This window comes from Astatotilapia calliptera, chromosome 9 (assembly GCF_964374335.1).
Source record: "Astatotilapia calliptera chromosome 9, fAstCal68.1, whole genome shotgun sequence".
Lineage (NCBI taxonomy): Eukaryota > Metazoa > Chordata > Actinopteri > Cichliformes > Cichlidae > Astatotilapia > Astatotilapia calliptera.
Genome location: NC_137430.1, coordinates 28,327,315 through 28,353,684, shown reverse-complemented (window position 1 = coordinate 28,353,684; position 26,370 = coordinate 28,327,315). Strand labels below are relative to the sequence as shown.

General features: G+C 39.1%; 1 protein-coding gene across 2 annotated transcripts; it reads right to left on the bottom strand.

Moving 5' to 3' along the window:
* Positions 1-1,514: 1,514 nt before the first annotated feature.
* LOC113029385 (serine/threonine-protein kinase pim-2-like) lies at positions 1,515-9,606 on the bottom strand. Of its 2 annotated transcripts, XM_080306190.1 has the most exons (11): positions 9,415-9,606; positions 8,544-8,786; positions 6,495-6,737; positions 4,446-4,688; positions 4,177-4,311; positions 3,965-4,059; positions 3,776-3,823; positions 3,454-3,672; positions 3,166-3,346; positions 2,909-3,079; positions 1,515-2,819 (listed from the first exon to the last, which is right to left on the bottom strand). In XM_080306190.1, the coding sequence occupies exons 1-11, from the start codon at positions 9,473-9,475 to the stop codon at positions 2,728-2,730; spliced, it is 1,731 nt and encodes a 576-aa protein (XP_080162316.1). In that variant the 5' UTR covers positions 9,476-9,606; the 3' UTR covers positions 1,515-2,727. The 2 variants fall into 2 exon arrangements, with proteins under 2 accessions (XP_080162316.1, XP_080162317.1); XM_080306191.1 differs by lacking the exons at positions 8,544-8,786; positions 9,415-9,606 and adding an exon at positions 7,366-7,550 and having other exon boundaries at positions 1,517-2,819.
* Positions 9,607-26,370: the final 16,764 nt, after the last annotated feature.

The window sequence follows — 26,370 nt, the reverse complement described above, 5'->3', positions numbered from 1 at the left end:
CCAATTTCCAGTGTGCTTTATAGTGTGAAAAATACATTATGCAGAAGAAAAGAATATATCACGATATATATCGTTACCGCACATGCTTCAAATTATATCACATTAACACATAGTGTGTGAGAAAGGTGACTAGAAAGAAAAACTCAATGCATCATGGGAATCCCCAGCAGCCTATGTCTATTGCAGCATAACAAAGGGAGGATTCAGGGTCACCTGGTCCAGCCCTAACTATATGCTTTAGCAAAAAGGAAAGTTTTAAGCCTAATCTTAAAAGTAGAGATAGTGTCTTTCTCCCGAATCCAAACTGGAAGCTGGTTCCACAGAAGAGGGGCCTGGAAACTGAAGGCTCTGCCTCCCATTCTACTTTTAAATACTCTAGGAACAACAAGTAAGCCTGCAGAGCGAGAGCAAAGTGTTCTAATAGGGTGATATGGTACTACAAGGTCATTAAGATAAGATAAGGGCTGATTATTTAAGACCTTGAATGTGAGGAGCAGGATTTTGAATTCAATTCTAGATTTAACAGGGAGCCAATGCAGGGAAGCCAATACAGGAGAAATCTGCTCTCTCTTTCTAGTCCCTGTCAGGACTCTTGCTGCAGCATTTTGGATAACTGAAGGCTTTTCAGGGAGTTTCTAGGACTTCCTGATAGTAATGAATTACAGTAGTCCAGCCTAGAAGTAATAAATACATGAACTAGTTCAGCGTCAATCTGAGACAGGATATTTCTAATTTTAGAGATGCTGCCCAAATGGAAGAAAGCAGTCCTACATATTTGTTTAATATGTGCATTGAAGGACATGTCTTGCTCAGAGAGGGGCAGCCATCTGCTGTGAGCGGTTGTGGTTGAGGGGAAGAATTCTTTGAATTTGATATTTTAATCGGTGTGTTTTGATTAGCTGTAACCTCCCCTGTGTTTCTATGACTAGTTGAGTGTTAGTCTCTTGTCTCTGTGTGTAATTAGTTCAGTTTCTGTTTTCAGTTTTTTGTCTCTTGTACTTTGCCTTTAGTTTTATTTTCATTTGCTCTATTATTTAGATTGAGCTCAGCTGTGTCTTCTTGCACTTATTCAATTTCAAGTCACTTTTATTAATGTAGCGCCAAAATCACAACAATGTTTGCCTCAAGGCACTTTATATTGTAAGGTAAAGACCTGACAATAATGCAAAGGAAAGAAAGGAAGAAAAGCCCATGTCACAAACTGGAAATGAGAGTGCAGTTGGACCTAAGAGCAGACTCAATCACTTGAAATATTTACAAGATTTATTCATGAGAGGAATCAACTTAAACAGGAGCACGGTCATTAACAGAAACTCTGCACAGGTGCCGTGGGAAACCAGGGGGCAGAGAAACAGTCGGGCACGCGGAACACAGGAAGAGCACGGGCTGGAACTTCTGCAACAGAGGAGAGAGGCATCACTGGACCGGGAAACGAGTGAGAGAAGGCAGAGTGAGAGAGACAAGGCCAACTTTTACAGACAGGTAAGAGAGCGCAGACGGTCATTAGCATCACAGTGGATTCTTTTGTCACACATTAGGTGATCAGTCAAACAAATTTATTAAATTTATCGAATTCACATTGAGTATAGATGGATATTAAAAAATATGGCTGGGAAAATGGGAAAATAGCAGTGGCTTGCTAGCTTTTGTGCGGCTTCCCCGGGTCAGTGAAAACTTTCAAAAGAGAAATGAATGAACTTACCAGGTTGCCCGATCTCTTCACATATCTTCCTCCTATCTCGGTCCTTTATATTCCTGTCTCGGTACAGAAAGCAGCTGGTGTCGTACAGCTCTGGGTTGTTTGCTACGGCATTGATTAGCCTTCCCTCAAAGTATGAAGGGCTTTGGCTGGATCTGCCCCTTTGACCTAGGTCACAGCCACGTCACCAGGCTCCTGATTGGTTGTCGCGGTGCGATTTTCCCAACTCGAGCGGTTGACGCGAAACGCGCGTATGCACAAAATGCAACACAAAAACTCACGCGCGTGGTTTTATTCGCGAGTCAAAAAGTTTTGGCGTTTTCGCGACGCAAATCTGCTTCCGAATTTTCGCGGGACCCGTAATCGCCTGTCATCGCGCTTTTCCATTGACTTTACATTTAAACCTGACGCTCTATTTGCGTACATCGCGTTCGGTGTGAACACACCGTTAGAGGTTAGGGCAACAGATGCAAGTCTTCAGAGCAGTGACAGTGTGACTTTCGTTGTGCATACTTTAACCTGATTTAGTTTTCAGTTTTCTTACTTGTCAAAATGCATCATGAGTAAAAAAACAATCCTTGACATGGTAATGAAAGAGTATTCTCAGCAAAGTTGAGTTAAACAAGTTTTAATGGAAGTTTAAGTTAAATCTTTTGATCTTTACTAATTTTGATTACATCAGCGTGTTTTATTACATTAACCTAATCAAATAATGCCAATTTTGATGAAGCTCCTGACCCAGCCCAAGCTCTCTATGAAGACGAGGAAAAACTCCCCGGGGGGCCAGAATGATGGGAAGAAACCTCGGGAAAGCCAATTCAAAGAGAGATCCCCTTTCCTGGGATGGCTGGGGGGGTTACAGGAATTTCAGGATAGCAAAATTTAGAATCGGCCAAAAAAAACCAAAAAACAATCTTTTCCTGTTAAAAAAACAAAAAAAATGAAAGAAAGACAAAAAAAAGAAAGTTAGGCCATGTATCACACTTATATGATAAGATATGAAATGTGTGTGTGTGTGAGAGATGGGTTTATCTGAGCCAGGGGTGGCGCTGGAGGTCCCCCAGCGTTGGGCGCTTCTCCGGGACTTCGGTTAAACACGCATCCAAGAAATTCCGGCAGTCTGGAAAGAAAGAAAGGAGAGAGAAGATGAAGATGATGGTTCCAATGATCCAAGCCATCAGTGAATCTTGAAGTGTGATGTTTTCTTACGTGGGGACAGATGCTCATTGAATTTCAGTTCGTTTTCGATGAAGGTCATGATATTAAAGTCCCCCACATGAAGCGCTTCATACAGCACCACTCCCATTTGCCACACCGTGGTGGGTCCAGGCCTGTATTTTTTGCCCCAGTAACATTCGGGAGGGCTGTGGATAGGTGTACCTAATAAACAGACACAATTACAATTTCTTCTACAACAAAAGGCACAAATTGCTACATCTGTGAAGAGCAGGAGCTGAATATGTTACCATAGAAGAAGCGGAACCGCGATCGCTCCGTAGCAAAGCAGCTCAGTCCGAAGTCAATGATACGAACTCGAGGCACATCTGAGCCGGTCTCAATCAGAATGTTGTCACTCTTGATGTCCCGGTGAAAGATTTGTTTCTCCTCCAGGTCCTTTGCTGCATCAACCAGTTGCTTCAGAATGACCTGGAAAAGATGAAAAAGACAGTAATGAGTCAACAGGTTGATGCTTCTCTGATACTCTATGCTTTGATTGAATGCTGTACAGTCTAAGGCTCTTCCAGTCAACTTACCTTGGCCTTTCCTTCTGGTAAACATCCTCCATTTTCTCTTATGTATTCAAACAGGTCCACAGCGGGGACAGGTCTCTCCTGCACCAGGATCAGCTCTGTGCCAAAGTCAAACCAGTCCAACAGAGACACAGGAGCCGACGTTCCCACTGATCCATCTGCTTCAGCTGCAAGCTTCAGCAAAATGGCCACTTCCACTGAGACTTCCTTCCCGTTTTCATCCTGATATATTACAACAAAGTGGATGATGAGGAACAGACGTTTCACAGGTGAACGCTGCACTCAGTCCAGGAATGTAAAAACAGTTCAAGTGTTGCACACTTACCGTCACTTGGATGGGGATTTTGTCCTTGGGAATGTGTTTGATGGCTACCTAAAAGACACAGAGCATTGGTGAGCATTTCCTCAGTATGACATCATTAAAGGTGTAAAACGGCACCTTTAATGCTCAGCTGACGATATTATCCGTTATCTGCATTACTGCCTGTCTTACTCCCACCATCTGAACACTTACTGGGAAATGATCTGTTATCCTGTAGCCAGCAAACACTGCTCCAAAGCCGCCCTTTCCTAGATGGTGCTCCTGCACATATCTGGCTTGGTATTCCCCTGAAAAGACACAAATGTTGTTTTACTACAGCTGTGACACAAATTACTCTCTGCTGTACCCTAAATGTTCATTTTGCTCTTCACCTGAGTATAAAAGCCAAGCTGCTTGCTACTTACGTTGCTGGTCGACTACTGAATTTTGGACGACGTTTTTGGTTTTGTCCTTTTTCTTTTTCTTGGGTGACTCTTTGCTGTCTCCCGCAGACTTCCTTCTGCCATTTTTTGTGCACCCTTTTGTGTTTTGATTGCAGTCTGCAGATGTGGAAAACACCAAAAGCGCATCAGCGTATTAGATCATACACACAAATATCTCCCAAACACTAATATCTTAAACCGAGCAACCAGCTGTGCACTTAATCTACCCCTCACTCAACTAATTAGCCTACCTTTACCAGCGTCCACGGAGGAAGACGCTTGCTCCCTGTCTCCACTCGTAGGCTCAGCAAGTTTAATCTTCTTTGGTGGACTGGTTGTGCCCGCTCCATCTTGCTGGGCCTTACGCTTCACTGCTTTGACCCGATGTGTATCTGAGCTGGTGGAAGGAGCAGCCTGCTCAGTGACCCTCCTTCTTTTTACGGGGGTCTTCTTTTCAGGACTGGCCTTTCTTTTAGCCATCCTGCTCTTAGAGTCTATAAACAACAACAACACAGTAGTGAAAAAGAGTGCTCGACATCAGGACTGGAAGGATTTTGATGCCATTTTAGGGAGTATTGGTTAAATTATAATAACAAGTTTATCCTTTTGATAAAAAACAGAGCAACACCAGTCCATACTAGGTCTACTAAGACTTAGATCTTCATGACACTTGTTGATCTGTTTTTACTGCTGAGTCCAAGAATAAACTTGTCACATTATTTTACCAAAAGACAAAGTGCCCCATTAACCTTTCTTTGATTAGACGTGTTGTAATTATGCTATTTTCAGTCAAACATACCCATATGGAAAAGAAATAGTACAAATTTATAAAAGACTTGCATAAGATGTGGCCTACTTCATACAGTGAATCATATCAGGCTTATATGATTTACTCATGAAAGTGGCCACTTTCTCATTACTTTCATATATTGTTTTAGTAAGTATCCAAAACATACAAGTTTCACACAAGACAGATACAAACTTTATAAGATTTATATATATCTTTTCCATATGGGTAGGATTCAAATGTTTCATTTTATACACAGACTGTCAACATTTTTAGAAAAGTAGATTCTGTTATTTGAGGGATTTTACCCAGATTTGATGTATTTGTTTACTTACTTTGATCTCCTGGATCTTTCTTATCTCCTGAATTTGTATTTTTTCTCGTTTCCTTTTTCATGTTAATTTTTGAGACCTTTTAAAAGGGAAAATGTCACCGTAATGAGGAAATACTTCTTCAAATGTGTGCGCTTGTCTTTTCTAAGCTGTTTAAGCGAGTTCCGTAAGTGAGCTTTCAAAATAAACTCAGACTATGGCAACAGAACCTTGCCTTTCAGTGACATCACCAACTGCCAGTAAAACTGCTCCTAAGTAGTTTAAAGAAAAACAGTGTGGCAGACAAATCCATAATAATTCATATAATTTAATTAAAGTCGATATACCTACCTATAAATTTTGTTTTTTAAATTGTGCATTTATTCTTTATATAGTGTAACTACTCGACCTTGTTTCTCTTTTTAAATCTAGAGGCAACCACGTTTTTGAGGTTGTATCACCTTTCCATTTTCTATTAAAGTACATTAATTCATGTGTACTTTGTTTTCTAAAATAACAACATCATAGTTACCCAATACCCCGTTGTTGTGTGAGTAGCTATGGGTTAACTAGCTATTGGTGTTAATTTACTGATGAACTTATAAAACACATGCTCAACTTACTGAAAAAGTCCCACAGTGGCTTCCATCCTTATGTTGGTTTGTCCAGTTTACGGCAGAACACATCAAACCTGGGGCCCATGTCAGCCCTACTTGCGGCCGTATATTTAAGTGAAGAAATATAAAGCAATTTGGCACTTGAAGTGCCTTTTTCGTTAAGGGGGGATTTATTTATTTTTGAGTCCAATGTTAAAATGCGTTCTTAAAAAAGTTTTAAAAAGAAAAAATTAATATGAAGGTCTAACCCAGGAGTCAGCAACGTTTCTGATGATAAGTGCCATCTAAAATTTCCTTAGAAGTCAACGTGCCATATGATTGCATTAGCAATAAATTTAATAACGCTCTATATCAACAGTTACACACTACATAGACCAACTTTATAGAATTATATTTGTTCACAGATGTTGGCATAGAGCAGATCAGCTATTTTGAAACAAAAAATATACTTTTTTTTATCAGTAACAAGAACTCCATAACAGCAAATGAACTGTACAACAGAAAAGTATCTCCCAAACACTAATATCTTAAACCGAGCAACCAGCTGTGCACTTAATCTACCCCTCACTCAACTAATTAGCCTACCTTTACCAGCGTCCACGGAGGAAGACGCTTGCTCCCTGTCTCCACTCGTAGGCTCAGCAAGTTTAATCTTCTTTGGTGGACTGGTTGTGCCCGCTCCATCTTGCTGGGCCTTACGCTTCACTGCTTTGACCCGATGTGTATCTGAGCTGGTGGAAGGAGCAGCCTGCTCAGTGACCCTCCTTCTTTTTACGGGGGTCTTCTTTTCAGGACTGGCCTTTCTTTTAGCCATCCTGCTCTTAGAGTCTATAAACAACAACAACACAGTAGTGAAAAAGAGTGCTCGACATCAGGACTGGAAGGATTTTGATGCCATTTTAGGGAGTATTGGTTAAATTATAATAACAAGTTTATCCTTTTGATAAAAAACAGAGCAACACCAGTCCATACTAGGTCTACTAAGACTTAGATCTTCATGACACTTGTTGATCTGTTTTTACTGCTGAGTCCAAGAATAAACTTGTCACATTATTTTACCAAAAGACAAAGTGCCCCATTAACCTTTCTTTGATTAGACGTGTTGTAATTATGCTATTTTCAGTCAAACATACCCATATGGAAAAGAAATAGTACAAATTTATAAAAGACTTGCATAAGATGTGGCCTACTTCATACAGTGAATCATATCAGGCTTATATGATTTACTCATGAAAGTGGCCACTTTCTTATTACTTTCATATATTGTTTTAGTAAGTATCCAAAACATACAAGTTTCACACAAGACAGATACAAACTTTATAAGATTTATATATATCTTTTCCATATGGGTAGGATTCAAATGTTTCATTTTATACACAGACTGTCAACATTTTTAAAAAAGTAGATTCTGTTATTTGAGGGATTTTACCCAGATTTGATGTATTTGTTTACTTACTTTGATCTCCTGGATCTTTCTTATCTCCTGAATTTGTATTTTTTCTCGTTTCCTTTTTCATGTTAATTTTTGAGACCTTTTAAAAGGGAAAATGTCACCGTAATGAGGAAATACTTCTTCAAATGTGTGCGCTTGTCTTTTCTAAGCTGTTTAAGCAAGTTCCATAAGTGAGCTTTCAAAATAAACTCAGACTATGGCAACAGAACCTTGCCTTTCAGTGACATCACCAACTGCCAGTAAAACTGCTCCTAAGTAGTTTAAAGAAAAACAGTGTGGCAGACAAATCCATAATAATTCATATAATTTAATTAAAGTCGATATACCTACCTATAAATTTTGTTTTTTAAATTGTGCATTTATTCTTTATATAGTGTAACTACTCGACCTTGTTTCTCTTTTTAAATCTAGAGGCAACCACGTTTTTGAGGTTGTATCACCTTTCCATTTTCTATTAAAGTACATTAATTCATGTGTACTTTGTTTTCTAAAATAACAACATCATAGTTACCCAATACCCCGTTGTTGTGTGAGTAGCTATGGGTTAACTAGCTATTGGTGTTAATTTACTGATGAACTTATAAAACACATGCTCAACTTACTGAAAAAGTCCCACAGTGGCTTCCATCCTTATGTTGGTTTGTCCAGTTTACGGCAGAACACATCAAACCTGGGGCCCATGTCAGCCCTACTTGCGGCCGTATATTTAAGTGAAGAAATATAAAGCAATTTGGCACTTGAAGTGCCTTTTTCGTTAAGGGGGGATTTATTTATTTTTGAGTCCAATGTTAAAATGCGTTCTTAAAAAAGTTTTAAAAAGAAAAAATTAATATGAAGGTCTAACCCAGGAGTCAGCAACGTTTCTGATGATAAGTGCCATCTAAAATTTCCTTAGAAGTCAACGTGCCATATGATTGCATTAGCAATAAATTTAATAACGCTCTATATCAACAGTTACACACTACATAGACCAACTTTATAGAATTATATTTGTTCACAGATGTTGGCATAGAGCAGATCAGCTATTTTGAAACAAAAAATATACTTTTTTTTATCAGTAACAAGAACTCCATAACAGCAAATGAACTGTACAACAGAAAAGTATCTCCCAAACACTAATATCTTAAACCGAGCAACCAGCTGTGCACTTAATCTACCCCTCACTCAACTAATTAGCCTACCTTTACCAGCGTCCACGGAGGAAGACGCTTGCTCCCTGTCTCCACTCGTAGGCTCAGCAAGTTTAATCTTCTTTGGTGGACTGGTTGTGCCCGCTCCATCTTGCTGGGCCTTACGCTTCACTGCTTTGACCCGATGTGTATCTGAGCTGGTGGAAGGAGCAGCCTGCTCAGTGACCCTCCTTCTTTTTACGGGGGTCTTCTTTTCAGGACTGGCCTTTCTTTTAGCCATCCTGCTCTTAGAGTCTATAAACAACAACAACACAGTAGTGAAAAAGAGTGCTCGACATCAGGACTGGAAGGATTTTGATGCCATTTTAGGGAGTATTGGTTAAATTATAATAACAAGTTTATCCTTTTGATAAAAAACAGAGCAACACCAGTCCATACTAGGTCTACTAAGACTTAGATCTTCATGACACTTGTTGATCTGTTTTTACTGCTGAGTCCAAGAATAAACTTGTCACATTATTTTACCAAAAGACAAAGTGCCCCATTAACCTTTCTTTGATTAGACGTGTTGTAATTATGCTATTTTCAGTCAAACATACCCATATGGAAAAGAAATAGTACAAATTTATAAAAGACTTGCATAAGATGTGGCCTACTTCATACAGTGAATCATATCAGGCTTATATGATTTACTCATGAAAGTGGCCACTTTCTTATTACTTTCATATATTGTTTTAGTAAGTATCCAAAACATACAAGTTTCACACAAGACAGATACAAACTTTATAAGATTTATATATATCTTTTCCATATGGGTAGGATTCAAATGTTTCATTTTATACACAGACTGTCAACATTTTTAGAAAAGTAGATTCTGTTATTTGAGGGATTTTACCCAGATTTGATGTATTTGTTTACTTACTTTGATCTCCTGGATCTTTCTTATCTCCTGAATTTGTATTTTTTCTCGTTTCCTTTTTCATGTTAATTTTTGAGACCTTTTAAAAGGGAAAATGTCACCGTAATGAGGAAATACTTCTTCAAATGTGTGCGCTTGTCTTTTCTAAGCTGTTTAAGCAAGTTCCATAAGTGAGCTTTCAAAATAAACTCAGACTATGGCAACAGAACCTTGCCTTTCAGTGACATCACCAACTGCCAGTAAAACTGCTCCTAAGTAGTTTAAAGAAAAACAGTGTGGCAGACAAATCCATAATAATTCATATAATTTAATTAAAGTCGATATACCTACCTATAAATTTTGTTTTTTAAATTGTGCATTTATTCTTTATATAGTGTAACTACTCGACCTTGTTTCTCTTTTTAAATCTAGAGGCAACCACGTTTTTGAGGTTGTATCACCTTTCCATTTTCTATTAAAGTACATTAATTCATGTGTCAACTTATAAAACACATGCTCAACTTACTGAAAATGTCCCACAGTGGCTTCCATCCTTATGTTGGTTTGTCCAGTTTACGGCAGAACACATCAAACCTGGGGCCCATGTCAGCCCTACTTGCGGCCGTATATTTAAGTGAAGAAATATAAAGCAATTTGGCACTTGAAGTGCCTTTTTCGTTAAGGGGGGATTTATTTATTTTTGAGTCCAATGTTAAAATGCGTTCTTAAAAAAGTTTTAAAAAGAAAAAATTAATATGAAGGTCTAACCCAGGAGTCAGCAACGTTTCTGATGATAAGTGCCATCTAAAATTTCCTTAGAAGTCAACGTGCCATATGATTGCATTAGCAATAAATTTAATAACGCTCTATATCAACAGTTACACACTACATAGACCAACTTTATAGAATTATATTTGTTCACAGATGTTGGCATAGAGCAGATCAGCTATTTTGAAACAAAAAATACACTTTTTTTTTATCAGTAACAAGAACTCCATAACAGCAAATGAACTGTACAACAGAAAATGTAAATGCTATTTATGGTCTCCTCAAAACAATGATAAGAAAAATAAACTGGGCCAATATGGCATGTTTGTTAATACAGGGATGGACATGTTAATGTGATCTTTGGTCTCCCACTCAGAGACACAGGCCTACGAGTGTCCAGCATGCAGACCGCTAACTGAGGACACTCATGTGAGAGAAAATCTGCTCACACAGATATGTAGAGCCAAATACTGTCAATAAGGCCTCTGCAATGTTCTGAAGACAGTTAAACTTGTCAGGTAGTGACCATCCCTTAAGCTTTGCAGGCTCAGAGTGCAGGATGCACAGAGGTTCTCCTCCACTATGTAACTCTCAGTGCTGTCATCTTCTCTCTTCTCTTTCTTTGCATCTCCTCAACCAGTTACAAGCAGATACCTGCCCTTCCCTGATCCTGGTTCTGTCATAGATTTCTTCCTGTTAAAAAGGAGTTCTTTCTATCCGTTGTTGCCAGTCACTTGCTCACAGGGGATTATCTGGTTGTTTGATCAGTTATGAATCTGCATTTGTTTGTAATAAATAATCTATTCCATATTTATTGATAGAAATTTAGTATTTATTCAGTAAAGTTAATTGTTGTTATTACAGTGATTAGCTTTTATTTATTTATACAAATACAATTAAACATTTTAAAATATATTCTTTTTAAGTCAAGTTAAACCTTACCTTTGATCTTTGTATTCATTTATTTATTTTTTATATTGATTCCATCTATTAATTTTGCGCACTCAGTCAATAGGCATCAGTATAAATGACAAAAATATCTTAAGAAGTTTCTTATGCTTCCACAAACTGTCACAAAAATATCACCAAATTTTAATTTGCTCTTATATTTATCAGTGAAAACTACAGAAAAAATTCCATTCATCAATTTGTAGCACAATGCGAGTAAGAATGCAAACATACTTTTGGATCTGAGACGGGCTCAAACCTAATGGAGGTCATTAAACATGTAAATCAACAAAAAGTGCAATTACATCACAGGCCACAAAATATAAGGAGCCACCAACACACTGTAGAAAAGTTTAATTCTCTTCATCCTCTCAAAAAAACAAACAAAAAACAAAACCCAGATGCACCAGGCCGTCCACTTGTTTAAATGACAAAAGTAACACTTTTAAAAAAATTACACTGAGCACACTAGATCCAAAGATGAGACCTGTTGCCATCCTTGTGTAATTTGGCATACTTGAACCTTTTTCCATCTCCGGTCTTCACAGCCACCCTTCCACTTAGGCTAATTCTGATGAGGCATCAGTGAACAGATCAGCTGAAGGGCCAGATGAATCTCTCAGGTTCGGTGTCAGCTCTGTTGGATTTTTACCTGTTTCTTAAAGACATGACTTTCATATAGTGTTCTTTTCTTCCATTTCCTTGAACTTCCTCAATTCTGTTCATTGTGAGATGGACAGAATCAACTATCTGAGGCATGCTGAGATATGTTAGCATTAGGTTAATTTTCAGTTTACTGAGCTACTTGGGAATTACTTAAATACGATTATACCTTTTAAACTGTGTTACCGTTGGCATTTTTCATAGATTCAACCAAAAACAAGGAAACAAATGATGTGTTTTCATGACAGGATGCTACTAACAAAATGCCAAAGATACAATTTAAAAATGGGTCTTCACTAAGTTGTCTGAGTGTAGACAAAACGCTGGTTCATCCCTTGAATTAGCTGCCTTTGAATTACTCATAGGTCAGTGTTAAGTGACTTATGAGTAACCTAAAATAAACATTTCACTGAAAATGAGTGAAAAGTCACCCAATGTCAAAAGAAAAACAAAAGAAAACCAAGAGAACTATTAGTTAACACAGCAGTCTGTGCCCTGATGCACTGGATTATAACATTAGTGAGAGGTACTGGTTACTCCCATCTCATCAGTGGTTTGGTATCTGATAGTCTGGTGTTGTATTTTGCACCACGATGAGAAAAGGTCATTAAAACTGACAATGGACCAGCCGTCCCACTAGCGAGTAGATTCACAGTACACTTCCATTTTTTTAACCAACCAGAATAGGTCAAGGTCGGCTGTGCAGCAGGCAGGAATTGGACCTAAAACGCCAGACTTGGGAAACAAGAGGTAAACTTAGAAGCAGCTTTATTGCGTGTTAGGATGCCTGGGTCGTCGACCCAGGGTTTTTGAGTTTTTGATATTATTTATACTTCCTAGTTTTTGGTTTCTTTGAGTTCCGTCTTATGGCTTATGTCTCTGTCGTCTTTAGTTGCTCTGTCTCCCCTATCACCTGCATCCCCTTGTCTAGTTCACGTCTATGTGTATCTTAAGTTCCTATATCCCCGTGTTCAGTCAGTGTTTGTGTCTGCCCTGTTCCCACGTCTCTGTTCCCTTTGTAGTGCCTGCATGTGAGTCTGTGTCTTTGTTCAGTCTGTGTTATGTGTTTCCTGTTTTACTTTGAAGGTCTCTGTCTTTTCTCAGTGTGTTCAGTTTATGCTTCTTTGGTCTCGTCAGTTCTGATTTGCCCCAGCTGTGTTTCCCTCCTGTTACCCATTCCCTGATTGCTCCCTCTGTGTATTTAAGCCCTGTGTTTCTCTGTGTCCGTGTCGCGATCTACCGTTTATTTTGCTGTGTGTTTTGTCTGTCCACCGGTGTAAGTTTATTTTGAGTTTTTCGAGTTATGTCATGTTGCGTTCAGAATTAAAGCCCTTTTTGAGTTCACGTCTGTCTCCGGAGTCTGCACCTTGGGTCCTATTCCTGCCTGCACACAGCCACACCTAACAATTGCGTAGCCTTTACCAAAGCACAAAATAATAACAGCTCAACTAATTCTCATTCACACAATGAAGAGAGAACCAACCATGAGGGAGAACAAAAAGAGCAGATTGAGACTAAGACAATATGTCCACATAGGATGATGAGGAAAATACTAAAGGTGAGCAGATCCATCCAGATATTGACAGTATTAATACCAACGCTGGAAATGGTATCAGAGCGAGAGTATCGTGATAGGATTGATCCTTTGTTTCTGTCTTCTAAGTTCAGCAGCATGTAGCCCACTGAATGTCTTCAATTAGTTGTTTTTAGGAAATAAATAGATACACCTCAGACATGCACTCTGAAAAATATCTGAACCTTTTTGTGTTGACTATCATATCTATTTTATTTATATCCCATAGGACATTTAAACAACAGAAGTTGACCCAGAGTGCTTTAGAAACAGGCACATATACATTTCATGTTTAAAAAACAAACAAACAAAAAAAACAGTTTCAAATACATGAAAAGCTGAATGGTGTGTTTTGTTGTGCTAACTAATTATTGTGGAAATTAAAAATCACAGTGACTTAGTGGTTGTTAAAATTTAGAATTCAATGCAAATTCATGATGCTTCATCTCATAAATAATTACACACTGCTTTTTGATACATAAGCTGCTTATTAAAAGTTAAATGTATCAGTATTGGTATTGGCAATACTAGCCATTAGGGATGCACCGATACCGGTATCGGGTATCGGCCTCGATACCACATTTTCTAAAGTACTCGTTAAACGTCCCCCGATACCGAGGACCGATACCACGGTCTGAGACCTTTCTATGTTTGAGCGGCATGTAAGGGGTTAATCACAGGCGCCGAGTCCCCGCCCCCAGGCCCCGGCTGCAGCTCAGAGCGGGGAGAAAGCGAGGCGAGACATATCAGCTGTGTGGAACTATTTCAAAGTGAACGAAGACCCGAAAACAAAGGCGGACTGCAAATTGTGCTCAGCGAAATTGTCCAGAGGAGGCTCTAAAGGTAGCGCATTTAACACAAGCAATTTAATCAAGCACCTAAAATCCCAACACAACAACGAGTACAAAGAGTTTACCCACGCTTATTAGCACAGAGGAGCATAGCTGATGCTATAGCAGTGGGACGGAAAATAGTTGGGCATTTTAAACATGCAGCGGGGCCTCGGGTCCTTCTGCCGGGTAGTCCAGTTTACGGAAGAACACCTCAGGCTGTCAGGTTAAAACACTCGGTCGTGTTTTCGTAGCGTAAACGCTGGCCCTCCTCTCAGAGCCTACGCTCTATCTGCTATTCCCGAACCAGTGTTGCCAACTCCTCAGTAAGGAAAATCACTATTGGTTGTCCTAAAAGTCGCTAGAAGTCGCTAAATGACGTCATCGCCTAATTTGCATAATTGGTCATGCTAATCTAATTGTAACCTATGTTGTTGGAGAGAGAAATAACATCGTGGAAGAGACATAAAGTGAGTAAAAAACGTCCTAAATGCATTTAGAGTTTATTTAGAACTACAAATTAAATTTCTTTTAGCAATTGTTTTTTTTAATGTCACAATTCCAACCCTGCTCCTTTACCCGGGCTTGGACCGGCAAAAGTGACCTGAAATAGGCACTCTGGTGGAGTTACTTTGTGTGTGTGTGTTTATAAGTAGTTTTAAACCTTGTGATCCACAAAACAGCATAAGAGTAAAAGAAGAACTGACTGTGTTACAGAACCCGCTGCTTGTTGAGAGTAAAAGCGATACGCGCTTTCACGTCTTTTTTAGCGACTTTTTTTTAGAAAAAAAGTCGACTTTTTTTTAGAAAAAAAGTCGCTAAGGGGTCTGAAAACTCGCTAAATATAGCGACAAAGTCGCTAAGTTGGCAACACTGTCCCGAACAGAGATACGCAAGTTTCTCCGTGATTGCAGCTGCCAGTCAAAGCTCTTATGATGACGTTTCACCCCAATCTAACATCACTGCGGTAGGAATTAGAATCAAACTTATGGGAGAGGAGACCCCTTGGACATCAATCAGCGTGATGAGAACTATTGATAACAAAAGAAAGAATCTTTGGAAATCTTTTAGTCTGATCGCTAACATGGAGGAGGCGGGGTTTATGACCTATACTGCAACCAGACACCAGGGGGCGATAGAGACGTTTTGGCTTCATTTTTGGGGAGCTGTCGCGTCGTCCATGTTTTATACAGTCATTGGTATCAAGCCTGTAAACTCAATATTCAATCCCATTTCTGGAAAAGGATCTCATTCATCAGGAATCTCTAATCCACAACTATAATCTCAGAGCATCTTCTTTTTGACTAAAGCTAATCTTTTATGCCGAAAGTCCAGAATACTCCTCAAAATGCATGCAGCTTGATTTCAAACCAGTCAAAGATGCTGTTTCTGTGTTTTGAAGGTCTGGTCCAGCCACCTCCACAATTTGTCTCAATTTAAGAACTTTTGTCTCAAGCGGTCTCTAGAAGCCAAAACAATGAAGAAGTTGGTTCCAGTCTTTTCCCACTGAAAGTGGTTCAAGCTTTAAAAAGGTCTTTATAAAACATTAGCATTTCATAAGAACATATTAAATTACAGCTTAATAAAAACACTGAAGCATCCATTTCCAACTCTCCTACTAATCTTAAAATAACGCTAGTTACTGTTTTCCAGAAAACATCATCTTCCCCTCCCATCAAGTACTTCTTAATAAACTGCAATCTGAAAGCTGCAGTTCTGCTCTCTCGGTGAACTTGTCCTTGTCCACCTTCTTCTTTCGGCAAAAAAAGCACCGCCTTTTTTAAGCCAACCTGGCTTATTTAGATTTGAGGTTCTCAAACCAACCTCAGTTTCCTGTGGAATTTGCAGACACCTGCAGCTCCACTATTTCAGTCTCCAAATTTCTCATAGATTTGGCTAAAACCAAAGAGACAGTGACAGTGTACTGCTGACAAAATTGTTTGATTTAAGTTTTGCCACCACTGCCATAAAGACAGAAAATCATCTTTCCTAGATTTAAACACTCTCCAGAAAAATCTTAAAGCTGTCTTAAAGTTTGCATCTAATAACAAAGCAGTGCCAGGACACTATAGCTCAACAGTGATCTCACATACAACAGAAACAATTTCTTTTCTGGAAAGAAATCCTATATTTGTACATTTTTCTTGTTGTTCATGACCTTCAGAAAATGGGGTTATAACTTTTCTTCTGCTGTTTAACAGAAGATATATAGGTCTAACTGGCCAGTTTATTTTCAGTCCAGCCTTCCTCTTCACCTTCATCCTCTTCCTCTATCACTATCAGATTCTGTTTGATTCTTTCCTGAGCTTTCATCTCTATTTTATCTGTGACATCATTTTCAATTTGAGTGCTAGTGACACTCTGATTTTTTTTCTTTTTGACAGAAACTTTAAAGGAATCTTCTATCAACATTTGACTACCTTCTGTGTCCTCTGTTTCATTTGCAGTTGTTTTTGTTTCTTGAGCTTTCCCTGAACTCTCCTTCTCTGCACCTCTGTTATTTTCCTGTGTATTTCCATCATAGTTTGACTTTGAGTTTGGACAATTTGCTCTACATTGTCTTCTTCTGTAGTCCGCTTTTGCTGCACTTCAGCTGCTTTCTGAGCAAGTTTCACAGTAATTTGCTCTCCTTTTTCTTTTATTTCAGTGCTCCCTGAATCTCTGGCTTCCGTTGTTCTCTCTCTGTTCACTGGTCTAACTAATACACTGATCCATAAGCTAGAGATGGCACGATACCACTTTTTTATGTCCGATACCGATACCGATATCATAAATTTGGATATCTGCCGATACCGATATGAATCCGATATAGTGTTTTTTAACCAACAAAACTGTTTTTTAAAATATCTTGCTGCATTTTGCAAGTCTGCAAGTTCATACTCAAGTTTAAAACAACAACCACACTATAGCTATTCTGTTATACCTGTATACAAAAAAAATATTTCATAGTTCAGCAATACTGATCAATCTAATAAACTTAAACCTACACCATCCTCCCTATTCTGGTATTTTAAAGAGTACTTAGTGTAAATATTAAGCAACCTAACTAATAGGGTTCCAACTCCCAGCAACAACAAAAAAAAATAAAAAAAAAATAGGGAACCACCCCTCACGCTCCACCTCATGATGCTTAATCGACGTAATCAACCTTAATTTGATGCAGTGCGAAAAAAAAATGCACAGAAATCAATTCTTTTTCAAGAAATATTAAATAGATTCAACATCTTTCTTCAACAAAATTGCAGACTGCACAGATGGTACCTTCCCAAAGTAAAAAGTACTATAGCTTACTAGGGTATATATATTAGACTTAATAGTTACTATATACAGTAATTGACTTCTATTCATTTTACATCAAATTAAAACTTTGGGTGTCAGATAATTATTTATTAAAAGCTCGACATTTTAAATGAGAATAAGAAAGAAAAGTATGTCTTTGTGCCCCCTTTTCCCTGTTCATGCCCTATCGGCCCCCCTGGCTAAACTTTGCAAGATCCGCCCCTGCACAGTTACCAGCCGTCAGCTACGTAGAAAAAGATCCTCGAGTAGAAAGTAAGATTAAATAAATTCTAACAACAGCTTATCAAGCTTAAACGTTCTGCTGTTGTTCAGCCGCTGGATTCCTCTTTCTGGTGCAAAGTGGGCCAAAAACAAACAAGAGAGACGGACTCCCGACAGAAAAGCCGATCAGCTGATCATTAAGCAGTTTCATGATTGAAGTAGCAGCCGGAGAGCGAGAGGCAGTCGCTCGTTAAGCTTAACGCAGGAATGCTTTACAAACATTCAGAGATGGACTTACACACTTGTTTTACTTCTCTCGGGGATAACTTTGTCGGAGATGAAATGCCGGGTTGCTAGCGAAGCTCCACATGCTATTGTTGAAATCTCCCAATTCTTTGAATCTTTGGGCTGAAGGAAGGACAATACTCGGTGTATCAATGCTCAATCAACAATCATTTATTTCCATACAATTCAACAATAAGAGCATTACAACGTCCGGACGGGAGAGATGCTACCAGAGGGTCAGGCACATGTCTCAAAATGGTGACGGGTTGCTCAGCTTTTTATAGTCTCTAGTGGCCCCCATCTAGTCGTAAAAGCCAAAACATCACATTCTTTCTCTGTTACAGCGCCTAAGTTATGACCTCGGCTCCCTGTCTTTCTCTGCTTTCTGTAAGGTGGGGGTGTGGACTGTGGTCTGTCTCTTCTATTATCGGCACAAGGTCCTCTGCACACAACATTCTCTTCATGATTCAGCAGTATGAAATGTCAAGAAACAGTGTAACACATTCAACAGTGTCGAGTAATACAGGTCAATCCAATAGATCTAATGATTTTCACACTCTTTTAGGTCAGAAGTATAATGCAAACTAAGACTACATACTGATCACACACTCTATGTTAAAGGGTATAATATGATCTACAGCAGTATCATACTTCAACTACTTTTGATTACATATATAAGGTAACATATGATAACAGAATAATATCACACTATCCAGACCACCGACAGGTCCCGCATGCCACAGCCGCTCTATCACGTGATGCATACTGCTCCGACGTGCTAACGTTCTGAGGTGAGTTACGGCGTGTTGCAAGTTTTGTGAGGTGCTTTCGTGATATTTAATGGATCGGATTACATTTTTTATTTTTCTCCGATATCCGATCCAGTAATTTAGGTCAGTATCGGACCGATACCGATACGTAATATCGGATCGGTCCATCTCTACCATAAGCAGACTGTCTTACCTGCTGGTTCAGTATTCTCATGTTCATTTGCTGCCCTCAGCATTTGGCCTATGTCTCATTACAGCTGATTGGTTAATGCAGTCTACCCACTAGTATATATGACTCCTATGTGAGTCATGATATGACTCGTGTGAATGTTTTAAATATAATGGACAATAAGAGTCACTAAAAAAAATGAATCACTGACCTTAATACATGTATGGAATCCATCAGTGAAGATCTAGTTTGTTGGTGTCTAATTTTATTTGCTGTTTTTCACTGAAAACATACAAAAATGCAGTTAAAATGTATGTGGTGGGATTTTTTTAATCTACTAAAGCATATTCAAGTTCACTAAAAGATGATGGATCAGATAATGCTGGTTAAAATGACTCATTTCCTGTGTCCTGTTTTTTAAAGACAAATTGCCTGGCCTACACTGATGTGCATTCGTGTTTCTCAGTCCACTGGATTAAAATAGAGGCTGTGCTCTTTAGTTACCTGTTGCCATGTAAAATGATCATGCATTGGAGCTCTAATGTAGATGCTTTTTTTTCCATTGCCCACACATAAGCCTAATTGAGGGTGAATATACAGAACTTATTTATTGAACCAACTCTAATCAACTCTTTTAATTAACTCCTAGTTTAAGTTTATACACAGAGTTGATTGGTTTAACCAGAATTTTGGAATAGATGTGAAGACTGATGTGTCAATGATGCTTCCACGTAGCCTGACATGCACCTCCCCAGGAAATGTAACTACATTTCTGTCAGCACATGGCGAGGAAACTCTCAACTTTGGTCACATTGCAGAGGACTTCATTTCCTGCCCTCATGTGTTTCTTCCTAATTAGAATCACCTGTGCCCTACTTTATTACATTTCCCCCATCGGCCATGTGTTGTTGATTAGAAGATCCTCAGTCATTCAAGGGAAAATTATTTCTGGGTCGAAGGAAGAGAGAGAACGTGAGTAAGCATACGTTATCTCAGCATCTCAGCATCTTTGTGTTTAAGAAGCTGGCTGTTCTCCTTGTGGCAATGGTAACCAGACCTACCTTCTTCTTAAGGACTGTATGGACTGATATATGTGTACTTAAATTCAGTTTCAAGTAAAGTCTTACTTTTGAGTCGAGTGTCTTATTGATTCAATTGTTGCTGGAAAAAAAAGAATGGAAAAAATACACCGAAGAAAATTGTAATGAAATGATTTGCATTAAAATCAGTTTGAGAAAGGGCTTAATATTAAACCAAAACAGATGTGTCAGTTCCTCCAACAAAGCCAACAGAGTCATTAAAAAAACTCAAATGTTAGCTTTTCTGAATAAAATCAAACACCAAATCCAATTTTCTATATCTATTTATTTAATGAATGAGTCTTTGGTAAAGTCCTAAAGCGTGACATGTGTCATTGTGTAAACTGGTTATGTCAACCACAGTTGGTAGAAGTTAAACACAGCTACAGCACAGATGAAATTTCCTAAACACGATGATTGATATGCTGGTTTGGAGTGCACAGCCAGTGCCGGTGAGTTTAAAGTTGATATCAACAATTGATAGAAATGAAAGAGGAGAAAGAGTGTGTACAACATGGTTGGAGAGGTCGAGGAGAACAATAGTTTCAATACAACAAGGTAGAAGAATTCTGCATTGCATTCTCTAATGTATCATGTATCATAATGTTACTAATCAGTGTAGCCACTGTCATCCGAGTCATTGTTAGAATTGTCTTGGTGCTTTTGTAGGGTCTTTACCTTACAATATACAGCGCCTTACAATATAAAGTGTCATGAGGCAGCTGTTGCTGTGATTTGGTCCTATATGAATAAAACTGATTTTAATTGAGAGCGATGTGTGACAACCCCACAGATATAAACATGTTCCCAACCTAGTACAAAAGTATAATTTCCTATTGGAATCACCTCTGTGTGACAAGTGTGCCAACACTTAATCTACCCCATTACTAAAATAAACCTCATCACTGTAGTTGTCATGTTGGTGCCATTTAGAACTTTAAATAATACTGGTTACACAGTTACTTAGGTTAGTATTTTAGTCTCATTTTGCCAGTATCATTATCAGTTACACTGTCTATAGTTTTAATACTAAAGTAAAAGCTGTCTAAACTTCACACGGTAAATGTCATGCGTTGGTGTTTGCAGTTAATTAATCAAGTACTTAACTCTCAACTGGGTTTATAATTAGCTTAAATATTTGTCATGGCGGTGTTAACAAGGGTCAAACTTCACTAATAGCCATTTACATTCTGCTATACTCCTCGTTGCTTAGTTTCTTTGCTCATTAAGATGTTCACATCATACAGACACTTCTTGATCTCCTCTATTATAAACCTGAGGTCCCCCAGAAGCCAAAAAGAACATTTGGAGGCTCTTGATAAATAATGATTAAAAAAAAGAACAGTATAAAGTCTTATTAAAATGTAATATGGAGATTTTTTTATTCTACTGCTTTTATGTGTTTTGTACCATGCATAATTATTCTAAGGGGATTTAGTGCAGCCTGGTTCCCCTCATCAACCTCCTCCCAAAGTGACTATTTTATGCAGTGAATTATTGAACAATCAAACTGATTATGGTGAGCTTCCAATTTAAGATTTGAACTGAAGGAGGCATAACCTTGCAGTCTCTCGACACAGTACAACTGGCTGTAGATTGTCTAGCACACCTCAGTATCTCAGAACGCCTGAGTCATTTAAACCTTGCTCCTGAACCTCTGGTCTAAGTGGGTGTAAAACAATAGACCCTCTTTGACTTGGACTCACACTGAGACATGACTAGTGGTCAGACTGTGGTCATTAGTTTGGATCTCTAACGGCAACAGGAAGATGAAAAAGCTGCACACACTCAGCCGCACTGTCGGAGAATAAATGACGGATAATAAAGGTACATGTTGCACATGTAATGAAGTTAGTGACTGAATTCAGAATGGATAATTTTCACTGCTTTGGAGCACAGACTTCACAACCTCCATTTAATGAAAGCCAAAGGGGAATCAGTGTTATTTATAAGATAGTTTAAAGAGTGTGTCCCAGCTGATTTCCGGAACGCCTCATGAGATTCGTGGGCATGAACTACCACTAATGCTGCAAGCTGACGGTTGATGCTAATGCCCACTGCTTCTGCTGCTGCCTGGCTATGCAGTGAGAATTCAGTATTAGTGTAACTGAGTGACGATTAAATGTAACGTTACATTTTATTTTCACAGCTTGCCGTATGTGGAAGTGGAAATGGATCCCTTAAAGTCAAGTTTTGTTATGATAGCATTTATTATAGTTACATAGTCTTAAGAGATTTCTTTCAGTAACTAATTAGTGATTCATGTTCTTCCCATCCACGTGTTGGTGTCTTGAAGTAAAACACAGCAAAGACAGTGCAGATGGTCATGCCAGTGCCGTCTCCCATAGACCTTTGTCTATGTCTGAATAGGTGAATGACAGATATAACTGAAGAGAACACTGAATAAAAGCACAACATGAATGCAGCCCATTTACCATTTAGGTCTTGAAAGGAGCCTACATGACTGGAACAAATTGGACTAAGTTTGCAATGAAAACACAAGACTTTGGCAGAAAGGTCTAGTTCATTGTCCACTGAAAAAGTGACCACTGGTGTGAAGAAACAACTTACCTCAAGTACAATATACGCACCATTAACTGTGGGTTTAAAGTGCTAAAGCTTTTGTTCGTCCTCCAGCTACCCTGACCTCCTCCCTCCTCATATGCTATATTGCAGGATTTTTAATTCACCTCAAAAGATTTCTACTGTGTTACAAAACCCGAAGATACTTTTTATTATATAAAATAGGTGAAGTGATCTTTTGGAGAAGCATTAGTCTCTGAATACATGCTGTTCTCCCTTTAAAAATAAAAATAAAAAACTCACCATCAGTGGACATCCATCCGTCCATTCAAAGAGGCATTTTCTTTACCACTTACCTGGAGTTGGGGTAGGGGACCTTTCCCAGGTGTGACTGGATGTCTAACTTGTCTAATGCTGGGCAGACACTGTGCGATTTTTTTCAGTCGCGCGATTCAGCTCCTGCTCAAACTGTACGATTGACTCGCAGGGGTTAGAAGTTCATAGGTCACGATGCAGGGTCTCACACTATACGGCCCGATGCTCTGATGCGACCTGAGTGCTCACACTGTGCGTACATGCACAACACGTTGTGTTGTTGTTTCCGGAAGAAAAACCCAGAAGTCAACCGCCAATAAACAATAAGAAGAAGAAGAATCCGGAACTGGGGAGACTGTAATCCGGGAAATTTGAAAATGCTCACCAAAGAGAAACGCACTGCCTTAGCAATGTGTGCCATTCTGTGTGCAGAAAGATCTAAAAATAAAAAGCGACTGCGTGTATGGACAAGGAAATGGCTAGGAAAACGTGGGCAGTACGGTCTGTCAATTCTACAACGAGAACTGGAGGTAAGCAGCAACAGCTAAATTGCACTTACCTACAGGACTTTATCTGCATGATGATGGGTAAATGTTTGAAGACATCTGATGCTTCTACTTTCAGTAGGCAACATTTAATTTTAGCCTATTAGTATTTTATTTAATTGGATTACTGGCCATTAACTACAGTACTTTTACATTTTACTTGAGTAGCATTCTAGTGAATGACTTGAACATCTACCAAAGTGATTTTTAGGACATCTTTATACAACATTGGTTAAATATCAGTCCGACTCTTTAATTATCAATAACATTCAACCACTATTATGTCGCTTTGTTATTGTGTGTGTTCTTGACTTTGACTTTGTTCTGTGTAAACAGGTAGATGATATGAGGGGTTTTCGGGACCTTCTCAGAATGTCTGCAGAGGACTTTAACTATCTACTGGAGAGGGTTAGTCCTGCTATCATCAAGAAGGATACACACCTCAGGAAGGCCATCAGCCCCAGGGAAAGGCTTTCAGTTACCCAACGATTTTTGGCAACAGGCAAGTGTGTGGACATGAAAATTCATACTACATAAGCTGCTACTACTGCATTATATTCTACATCTGTCACCTAAAATCTGTCACTCTACGAAGCTGCATCCATGTCCACTATCCACCTGACACTATTTAAGACACTTTGTTCTATTTGACAGGTGAAACCTTCAACTCATTAAGTTTCCAGTATAGGATTGGAAGCACCACACTGAGCAGGATTGTCATGGAAACATGCACAGCTCTTACCTGTGCACTGCATGAAGATTACTTGAAGGTAATTTTGACAGAAAATACATTACCCATGCTCACACTATTGAAAGATTGACTTGCACATTGTCAGTTAATACAGCAAGTTTTCACCAAAAACAATTCTGAGTCACAAATGTATTTGTTCAGTCTTTGTTACACGTGTATATAAAAAAGTAAAGTGAACTCATAGTGTGACAGTGCCTTGAATGTGTGGTTAAGAAAGGAAATCATGAATTCACCAGATATTCTTTTGCTGTATCACTTTCTACTTGTCTTTCACAGACACCATCAACCGAGTCTGAGTGGAAGGCCATTGCCAGAGACTTTGCAAACAAGTGGCAATTTCCACACTGCCTGGGAGCTATAGATGGTAAACACATCTTCATCCAACCCCCTCCCAAGAGTGGCAGCATGTATTTTAACTACAAGTCCAGGTTTTCCATCATTCTTATGGCTGTTGTTGATGCCAATTACAAGCTTGTGTATGCAAGCGCAGGGACACAAGGTAGGGTCTCTGATGCAGGAGTGTTTGCCCATTCAGACCTGAAAGAAGCAAGGGACACAGGCACGCTGAACTTTCCCCCTGCTGATACCCTGCCAGGCACTGATGCTATAATGCCACACATGCTAATTGGAGATGATGCTTACTGTATCCCCTCCGACCAGATCTCATGAAACCATATCCATTTCGAAACCTTAACACCGATCAGAGAATATACAACTACCGTCTGTCCAGAGCACGTCGCGTTGTGGAGAACGCTTTCGGAATTTTGGTGAATCGCTTCAGAGTGTTCAGAACAACAATTTGCCTGGACCCAGACAAGGTTGTCACCATTATCTTTGCGTGTCTTTGTCTGCACAACTATCTCCGGGACCACAGATCTGACGCCTATGTACCACCTGGCTATGTGGATTCTGAGGATGCCAACCACCAGCTGGTCGAAGGTGCATGGAGAAGGGAGGGAGAGCTTCAGTCAGTTTCAATGGGCCTTGCACGGAACCCCTCAGTGGAAGCAAAGAAACAACGAGATGTCCTTTGCGAGTACTTTGTCTCACCTGGAGGGAGTGTTTCATGGCAAGAAGACATGGTGTAGGAAGACAGAAGGTTTTTTTTGTTTGTTTTTTTGTTTAAATTGCCTTGTTTACTTTCCAAAATTTACTAAATAAAAAAAAAAATCCCTTTGTAAATACTGACAACAATAAATCTACCTCTGGGAAATTGCAAAAATGGTTTGCTTTATTACATAAATACAAAAATATCTTCCATCAAATTGTGCAAATAGTTCTGCAACACTCCACAAAACTGAGGTACGAAAGACACATAGTAATAGTGTCACCAAGAAAATTCTAATGTACAATTTGAATTAACTGTTGGAACATTTAAAACATTTGAATGAAGCTGTAATTTCAATGGACTGTGTTTACAGCAGGAACTAGTAAAGTTGAACTAGTAAACTCAAAAATATTCTTAGATATAACTGTTTGAAATGTATTATTTAAGTTACTCAGAGTTGAGCATTTTCAGAAAGGACATTGGCTGGGTTGATGGGGCCTGGCAGTCTGGGGGGGGCTGGACCTGATGAGGTTGGGTGGGATACCAAGGTGGCCTAACCTGCGAACCTGCAAATTGAGAATGGTGGCCTCCCTGCTCAGCCTCCTGCGTGTCATAAATCGTGTTCATGATGTTTCTCTTGAGTCGCAGCTCTGTAGAGCTCTGTCCTTTATGTTTCTCAACTCTGAGGCTACTTGTTGGCCAAACAGCTCCTCAGAATCTGCATTAGATGCTGATAGCGTTTGCTGGACCTGCTGAAGCAGGGAAAGTTTGGTCATCTCAGTGCTGTGCTCTGTTGATTTTGGTGCATGTTTTTGCACTCTAGGTCTTTTAACAAGCCGACCTGTGGACTCTGAGATTGGTGGACTGTTTGAGGTGTTTTCCTCTTCCTGGCTCACTGAAACTGGGCTAGTGGTGTTTGAAGACATAAGGACATCTTCTTCAATTCCCATAGTGGACTGATCCTCATCTCCCTCCTCTGTTGCGCCTATGTCCTCTGACTCTGTTCCAAGCTGTAGGAAACCGTACCAAAAGCAGACAAAGGGAAAGTGATAAAGATCTAAACAGTATTAGTTACATCAGACACTAATTTTACACTGTATACTTTGTGGCATTTATTTTACTAAAAACATTTCAACTGAGAATTACCTTTGACATCATTCACCACAAATATCCCTTCATAAGGTGTGTGTATCTGTGTATGCTTTTAAACTA

What these genes read in the sequence shown, in the direction of transcription:
- LOC113029385 (XM_080306190.1), bottom strand. Translation starts at nt 9,475, where the DNA reads ATGAAAAAGGAAACGAGAAAAAATACAAATTCAGGAGATAAGAAAGAT. An exon ending in CTCCGTGGACGCTGGTAAAG is followed by an intron (nt 4,312 to 4,445) that starts GTAGGCTAATTA and finishes CCACATCTGCAG; the next exon opens with ACTGCAATCAAAACACAAAA. An exon ending in TACCAGAAGGAAAGGCCAAG is followed by an intron (nt 3,347 to 3,453) that starts GTAAGTTGACTG and finishes CATCTTTTCCAG; the next exon opens with GTCATTCTGAAGCAACTGGT.